This window comes from Dasypus novemcinctus, chromosome 31 (genome assembly GCF_030445035.2).
Source record: "Dasypus novemcinctus isolate mDasNov1 chromosome 31, mDasNov1.1.hap2, whole genome shotgun sequence".
Lineage (NCBI taxonomy): Eukaryota > Metazoa > Chordata > Mammalia > Cingulata > Dasypodidae > Dasypus > Dasypus novemcinctus.
In genome coordinates this window covers 38,090,592-38,098,947 of record NC_080703.1, presented here as the reverse complement: position 1 = coordinate 38,098,947, position 8,356 = coordinate 38,090,592, and the positions used below count along the sequence as shown (strand labels likewise).

At 54.2% G+C, this 8,356-nt stretch overlaps 1 protein-coding gene across 3 annotated transcripts in view; it reads left to right on the top strand.

The window, feature by feature from the left end:
- Positions 1 to 4,386: 4,386 nt before the first annotated feature.
- Positions 4,387 to 8,356, top strand: part of KAT2B (lysine acetyltransferase 2B) — a 115,813-nt gene continuing 111,843 nt past the window's right edge. For all 3 annotated transcript variants that reach the window (XR_011647838.1, XM_058290690.1, XM_058290689.1), the window contains exon 1: positions 4,387 to 4,678. Coding sequence is in view for 2 of the 3 variants with exons in the window: in XM_058290690.1 (XP_058146673.1) it covers positions 4,412 to 4,678 (267 nt within the window). In the remaining variant the exon portion in view is untranslated. The remainder of the gene's footprint in view (positions 4,679 to 8,356) is intronic.

Here is an 8,356-nt window from a genome sequence, read left to right as displayed (position 1 = left end):
CAAGCCGGGAACTGTGCAGTCAGTTTTATGTGTGCGCTTTTGAAATTCACTATTTACTGTGGAAAGAGTAAGGGGAAAAGCCGAGAGAGAAGCGAGGAAGTTATTATTATTTGGGCAAGAGGTGATGACCATGGAGATAGAGATGGACAGCTAGAAAATTGATTTTGCAAGGAAAAACGAAAACCCATAACACGATCGATTTTGCATTAGAAATGATCAGTGTTTATTGGGATGGAGAACCTACCTGCGGGGAAGTAGGAATACAAAAATGAAATAAACGAAATTTCGCTCTCAAAGGTGCTCAGTGAGAGGTAGGACACACAAAGTTGGGTAAGAAATTCCAAAACGAATGAGAACAATTGCTTTTCAGGGAGCCACAGCCTGTCTAGAGACACTGCCCGGTAGGAGCAGAGATTTAAGGATAAACCAGAGTTTACGAGGGCTGTTGTTCTGAACTTGCTTCCAGGCAGTGGGAAGAATGTGCTAGAAGGAAAGAGGCCGGCAGAACCGGGCATCTGTGGAAGGAGAAGTTTACTAATCCAGTGTTCGGGGAGTTGAAGTTAAAAACTTTTGTTCTGCCAGGGACACCATCAAGTATTAGAAGACAATACACTGAATGGGAGAAAAATTTTGAAAATCATCTTTTTGATTAGAGACTTGAATCCAGGGTATATAAAGAACTCTTCAAACTCAACAATAAAAAGATAATAAAATAATAATAAAAACAAAATGAAAGAGATAACAGTTTAAAAAATGGGAGTGTTTGTTCAGAAAAATAAGATAAGTAAATAAATGAGGCGTGAAAAAAACCTTCTCTAAAAGGACATGGCTCAGCCAAACACACATAGGCCGATTCATATAAAAGATGGAAGACTGTTAAGAAAAATTAAAAATAAAAAGAAATAGAATAGCACTCCTGGTATTTGGGGCATGGTTAAGACTCACTGGAAATGATCTGATTGCATAAATGCTCAAAAACTAGTATAGATTTGAAGTCTCCCTCCTGCTAGAATTCATTTTAAAATCATTTTCCAGTGATTTTTCCTTAAAAAGATCACATATTGTATGGTTCTATTTTTATGAAATGTCTTGAATGGGCGAATCTATAAGAGACAGAAATTAGACTAGTGTTTGCCAGGGGCTGGGGGGGAAGGGGTGAATGGTTTTTTGTTTTGTTTTTTTTGGAGGGGGGTGAAGAAAATATTTTAAAATCAATTGTGATGATGGTGACACATTCAGTGAGCACACTAAAAACCAAAGATCTGTCCAATTTAAAAGGGTGGACTTTACGGTATGTCAATTTTATCTCAGGAAAATGGTTCTATTTAAAAACAACAGGGAAGCAGATTTGGCCCAACGGATGGGGTATCCACCTGCCACATGGGAGGTCCAAGGTTCAAACCCAGGGCCTCCTGACCCATGTGGTGAGCTGGCCCACGTGCAGTGCTGATGTGCGCAAGGAGTGCCGTGCCATGCAGGGGTGTCCCCCACATAGGGGAGCCCCACGTGCAAGGAGTGCGCCCCTCAAGGAGAGCTGCCCTGTGCGAAAAAAGCGCAGCCTGCGCAGGAGTGGCGCTGCACACGGGGCAGCTGACACAGCAAGATGACACAACAAAAAGAAACACAGATTCCTGGTGCCACTGACAAGAATACAAGTGGACACAGAGGAACACACAGCAGGTGGACACAGAGAACAGACAACTGGGGAGGGGGAGAAGGGGAGAGAAATAAATAAATAATAAATCTTAAAAAAAAATAAAAACAACAAACAAACAAACCTGGGGCAAAAAACACCTGACTTAGACCTGTAGATGAGGCTGTTTCTGCATCTTTTTCTCTTATTTTTGCCTCCTCAGCCCTCTCTCCCTCCCCACAAGTACTTTCAAGAGTTGGCCAAGTATCTTTTTCTACATCTTTCTCTTGCTTTCCCACTTTACATGCATTTATTGAGCATACCCTGAATTGTGTGTACATGTTAGCGAGGATTTGTGTTTAGCATAAACGGTATTACTCTGTACTGGCGTTCATCCAGTGTTTCTTGGAGATCTACATATGCTATTGCATTTGCATGAAGGTCATTCTCTGTAACAGCTGCATAATATTCTACACCATGAATATACCACAAGGATATAAAGAACTACAATTCCCATCCCCCAGCCCTGTTATTTTCTGATTGTGGTGTCTTTGCCACAGTAAATTGTACATATTTTAAAAGCTAAAACATTGCCTCTTTTCTTTCTTTTTGATACCCACTTGGTAACAGAGTGCTCTGCACACAGGAGGCACTTACTAAATGCTCACACCAGCCTGATTACGAAGAGGCAAGAAGCTGGCTGAATCCTTTGCCCTTGAAATGTGGTTCTCAGAACACACTTGGAACAGGCCTTGAACCGTCGTCAGCCTCAGGCACCTGTCAGCCTGATGCTCTGAGCAGGGAAATAATGACAAACAATGTGCAGTTGATGTCACAAGCCATTTGCCAACCGGCCAGTGACAGTTTGCAGGGTGGGTTGCTGAGTTGGGTTATTTGTGCTTCGGAACCTCCTGGAAATAACCTGCCTCCTGCATTCCTGGCTGGCCTGACAGGGGGGCACGTGATGGGTAAGTCGATGTTAAAGGTGAATTCTGGTCCCCAAAATTTCATGAAAATGTTCACCGAGAAAATTTGTCAGAATTGTGCAGCAAACACACACCCACCTCCCAGATTCCAACATAAACGTTTCTTTCATCTTGTTTATGTCCATCCCCCCATCGACAGAGGCATCGGTCCACTTATCTTTCGGGTATATTTCAAAGTTTCTTACAGACATCAGGGCACTGCATCCCTAAACTTTCAGCATAAATGCCATGAACTAGAGTTCAATATTTGTTGACAGTTTTTTTTTTTTTAATTGGGAGGTAATATTTATATCCGGTGCAATGTACAAATTTCCAAGGGGCCATTCCATGAGTTGGACTGAACTGACTCTCCTCGTGGAACCCCATGTGCCTGCCATTTCACCCCTTCATTCTGCGCTGGAAGCGCGAGAGGCTATTTTCCCTCGTCCTTTAATATCACTTTGTTGTCTGCACCCTTCTTTTTATTTCCATTTTGATCGATCACTTGGCGTTAAAGCCGAAAGGACGCGGACAGTCTGGGGAAATGGGATACAGAATATTAACAGGGAGAAATGGGATGGGCAGGGGACCGTTTCCCGGGCCGAGCAGGTTCCAAGGCCGCCTCCGGCCTGTGGGGCTGCGCGAGCACCCCGAGGCGACGAGGCCAGACGCACAGTAGGTCCGCAACGGCACCTGACACCGCGCGTCCTCCCGCATCAGGGCGCCGGGGACGGGCTGGCCAGAAGGGCGAGCGCAGGCCGGCCAGGCGCAAGCCCCCCACGCACAACAGAGAAGGTGGCCCCACGTTCCCAAACTCCCCCCCAGGGGTCACGGCCAGCCAAACAGGTGAACACTTCGAGTCGGTTAAAAAAAAATAAAAAGTTTGAGGCCCACATCCACGGTCCCCTAGGATGCGGCCGGGTTGGCACCGGGGCATGCGGGTGGCAGCCTATCTGCAAACTACAGAACATTTTTCCGAAGAAAACACTGGCTTGTAGTGCGGACACCGCGGGGCGAGCCCTGTTCCCGCGTTAAAAGCGCTGGAATTCCCACCCTCCGCCCGCGCACGGCTTTTATTTTAAGCGGGTTCAGGCAATCGCCTTTCGAGCCACCAGCACTTGGCAAAAATAAAATGACAGGCAATATTGATGAGCAGTCTTTTTTCTTTTCTTTTTTTTTGGCCGGGTTTGGCCCCCAGATCGCTCCAGGCAGGCCTTCTGAATTAAATTAAAAAGTTTGCCCCGGACGCAGGAACCCGGCGACCGCCCCGATCGCGCCTCCGGGCGGACGCAGGAGCAACAAAGGCGAGGCTGCGCGGGGACAGCGACTCTGCAAAAATATTTTCTTTTCCCTGCGGCTCCCGCTAGGGTGGAGGAAGTTGGCTCCGAGAGCGGGTGGGATGAGTGCGAGGACGCCCGGCCGCGACGCGCCCGGGAAGGCGGGGAGCGGGGGCAGCAGGTGCGGGCGCCCCCGGGCCCGCGCGCCCACCCCCGGCCGGGCCTGGGCGATCGCGGGGCGCCGCGGCGGGACGCACGGGGGACCCCCCCGCCCCCGGGATCGGCGGCGCCGGGAACATGTCCGCGGGCGCGGGGCGGGCAGGGCGCGGGGCGGGCCCGGGCGAGGGCGCTAGTCCCCTCCCTCCGGGGCGCAGCTGCAGCCGCCCCCAGCGCGGGCCGGGGCCGGGCCGAGGCGCGCGGGGCGGGCGGGGGGGGGGGGCGCAGGGGGCGGGCGGCGGCGGGGGGAGGGTCCCGCGCTGCCGGCGGCCAGAGCCCGGGCGGGAGCCCCTGCGCCTCCTGCCGCGCTCCGGGGCGGCATGGCCGAGGCTGGCGCGGCCGGGCCGGGCGGCGGCGGGCCCGGGGCGCTGCCCCCGCCGCCCCCCGCGCCGCCGCCCGCGCCGCCGCAGGGCTCCCCGGGGCCGGCGGCGGGGGGCTCGGGCGCCCGCGGCCCGGCGACGGCGGGGGCGGCCGAGGGCCCGGGCGGCGGCGGCGGCTCGGCCCGGATCGCCTTGAAGAAGGCGCAGCTGCGCTCGGCGCCGCGGGCCAAGAAACTGGAGAAACTCGGCGTGTACTCCGCCTGCAAGGTACCTGCGGGGCCCCGGCCCCCGCCGCACCGCGGAAGTGCCGCCGCCGCGCGCCCCTGCGCGGGGGCGAGTCCCGCTGGCCCGGCCCGAGGGGGATCCGGGCGGGGAAGCCTCGATCCCCCCCTCCATTTCAGGGCGCTCTGGCCGGGGCACCGCGCTCCGGGGCCGCCCTGGGGCTCCGCGGCTCTGTAGGAGTTCGCCGGCGGTGCTTTCCAGGGCCGGCGGGACGCCCCCGGGGTGGGGATCCGGCGCCCCCCCCTTTTGCCCCCGGCTTCTTCCCGGGCCCCGCCGAGATGGGGGGCTGCGGGCCCAGGGCGCGGGTGGAAAGGGGCTCCCGGAGTCCCTGCGCCGCGGGAGGGCCGGAAAGGTGGGCGCCGAGCCTCGGCCCGGTGCGTATTGTATTGTTAGCGACTTGGGGAGTTCCGACCCTGCCCCGGCCGCCCGCGGTGTAGACGGGATTGGGCCTCCCGGCGGCTGGTTTCCTCGCCTCGCCCCTCTCGCCGCCGGCCCGGGCGGCCCCCGGCGCCGCAGCCGCGGGCGCAGGTGGAGGTGCGGCGCCCCCCGGCGCGGGAGGGCCCGGGGCCCGGGGCGCGGGGCGGGCCGCGCGCTGTCAGCAGAGGCTTTGTTTTGACAGGGTGACAGCTGAGGGGGCGGGGACTGGGCCGCGGCGGCCCCTGCGGCCCCGGGCGGGGCGGGGCCGGCTCTCCACGCACGCACGCCCCTCCCGCGGGGGCCGTCCTGCCACCCGCGGTCGCCGGGGTCACGTTCCCGGGAGCTCAGGTTGTCCCCCCCTTCTCGAATGCCCCGGCAACGTCGCTGGCCGTATTTCCAGTGGAACGTCCGCGCTGCCCTGGCCCCCGACCCTTCGCACCCTCGTGCGCAGATGGAGCCTCAGCGATGAGGGATGTTTGTCGAGTGAATGTAGGATCGCGGCGGGGCTGCTCGAACTTGAGTGCGCAGGAGAATCACCAGCGGATTTATTACGATGGCGAGGGGTGCCATAGCGACACGGGCCACCCGGTTGAAAGTTCAGGCCCGCACCCTGCGTGATTGGTCCCTTTTGGATTCAGCTGAGAAAATGTGAACTCCGAAAGAGGGAGGCCACGTGGTCGGTGTTTCTGAAGGAAAACGGAGAGGAAGCCGGGGAGAGGGTGCTTGGGAAGGGCGCAGACCCACGGCGGCGGGAGCTGGAGCGCGGTGCCGGGGGGAGCGCTGTGCACGCAATCCAGAGGAATTCTGTTCCTGGGGGGACTTGATGCTTTGCAGAGGTGTCTGACGTGGGACAGTGTCAGGCTCTGTTTCAGTTCTGCCTTTTTTCAGGAATTTCCCGTGAACACCTCCTCTTCCCACTGTCTGCTGTTCCCCCTTCTAATACCTGGCTGCGTCCTGAAATTCTGAGTTCTAGCTAAAACCATGAGCATCGGTGCCTTGCGTTGATATCCTTGATCCTTCTGAACGTCCGCGTGAGCCGCAGCCCCTCGAGTTTGCGACCTTGAGCATTTCGTGTTCCACTCACTGCTGCCACTTACAGAAAACGGCTTCATTTCCTTTTTTACAAAAATATATTTATTTTTAAAAGATAATTGGATCCTATAACATGTTGCATAAAAAAATACATCAGGGATTCCCATGTGCCCCACTCCCCACACCCCCCACTCCTCCCACATCAACTACCTCCTTCATCCGTGTGGCACAGTCACTGCAATTGATGAATACATTTTGGAGCACTGCTGCACAGCAGAGATTATAGTTTGCATTGTAGTTGATACTCTCTCCTAGTCCATCCTGTAGGTTATGGCAGGATATAGAATGGCCTTTATCTGTCATTGCAGTGTCATTCAGGACATTTCCAAGTCTGGAAAAGGCCTGTAGCATACCTCTTTGTCCCTCTCCCTTCCTTCAGCAAGTCCAGTGGTCACTGCCTCCACATCAATGATACAATTTCTTCCATTGCTAGAACCACAAGTAAGTCTATAGTAGAATACCAGTAAGTCCACTCTAGGCCATATTTTATTGCCTAGTCCTGAGGACGCGGGGGTGGTGATGCCCACTCCCCCTCTAGTTGAAAGGGGGCTTCGGTCCTTCACTTCCTTGTAAGGGCTTCTTGTTTTGCTCCTGGAAGATCAGGAAAGCATCGATTTTTTTTTTTAATTCAATAAATATTTACAGGGGTCCTCCTGGGCGCCAGACACTGTGCCAGGAGCTGGGGCTGTGACACTCAGACTCCGCCCTTGAGCTGCTGGTGGCTCCTGTGTGTCTTGGGGTCTGGGGGGGTGGGGAGTAAAGCAATCAGCAGTAAAAGTTCAGAAAACCTGCTTTCTTAAAGTGACATGGGAAGCCAGAGCAGCTGCAGTGGTGGAACCCGGGGAGGGTGGAGATGGCTTCCTGGAGGAAGTGTCATTGGGCTCTGAGGACTCTTCGCCGCTTGGGGTGGGGTGGGGGGAAAGCTTCTTGGAATGGAAAAACCGAAAGCAGTTCTGAAAGACTGGAGCTGCGCCAGCAGGAGCTGGCTCTCTTGGCCTCGCTGCCAGCTTGGGGAGTTTGGTCAAGAGGACACTGGAGGAAACGTGAAACGTAACCTGGAGAGCAACGTTATTATTAAGTCTGCCTTTTTTTTTTTAAACCTGGGCTTGGTTGGCCGTGAGGGGGGATAATAAGACAGCAGAATCTTTAGTTCTTTCTCAGCTTGTTTCTATACTTGATATAAAAAAGCCCGAAGGACAGATTGCTCTACCTTCCGCCCCTGCCCCTTCTGGTAGAGGAGTTAGGGGCTGAGGGGGCCCTGGAAAGGCAGAAGGTGGTTTGCCAGGGACAACTGAAAGAAAAAGGCCTTTAGACTTCATAAATAAAACAGAAAAAGAAGGGAGCTAATTCACAGCCAGGCTGGTGTACCACACCCGGGTCAGGAGAAGCTGAGGAAGAAAGAAATAAACAAACTTGTTTGGCAGGATTCAGCCTGGAGTTCTTTGAACTGTGTCCTGGCAAAGGTTATTTCGGGGAGTTACTTTGTTTGCATCTGACTCCGCCGGAGAGATCATTACACATGGAGGTGTGCCACCTTATGCCCTTATGCAGGACCCTCGAATTTCTCTTTACTGTGGCCCACAGGGCCTTGCACGGCCCTTTTCTGGGACCTTCTACCTCAGGGCCTTTGCACATGCTGTTTTCCCGGATCGAAAGCTCTTCTCAATGCCACTCACTTCTGAATCAACTCCCAACTCTTCCTGCAGAGTTCAGATTCCTTACCTTTACTTTACACCCCAGACAGGCCTTCCTTTATACTTCCCTTTGTACTGTATATTATCTGAACCCCCTTTGCACTTTTTCTTTCAGGGACTTTTTTCATGATTCATAATGAAGTGTTTATTAAGTGCTTGCCCCTACAGATAGATTTTTAAAAAGGATTTATTTATTTATCACCCCCCCCCCATTGTTTGCACTCGTGTGTCTGTTGGTTGATGTGCTCGTCTTCCTTTTAGGAGGCACTGGAACTGAATCAGGGCCTTCCCATGTGGGAGGGAGTCACCTAATTGCTTGAGCCACCTCCGCTCCCTGCTTTTGTTGTCTCTCATTGTGTTTTCCTCCTTGTTGCATCACCTTGTTGCAGCAGCTCGCTGAGCCAGCCAGTTGCATCGGCTCGCTGTCTTACTCATCTTCTCTAGGAGGCACCAGAAACCC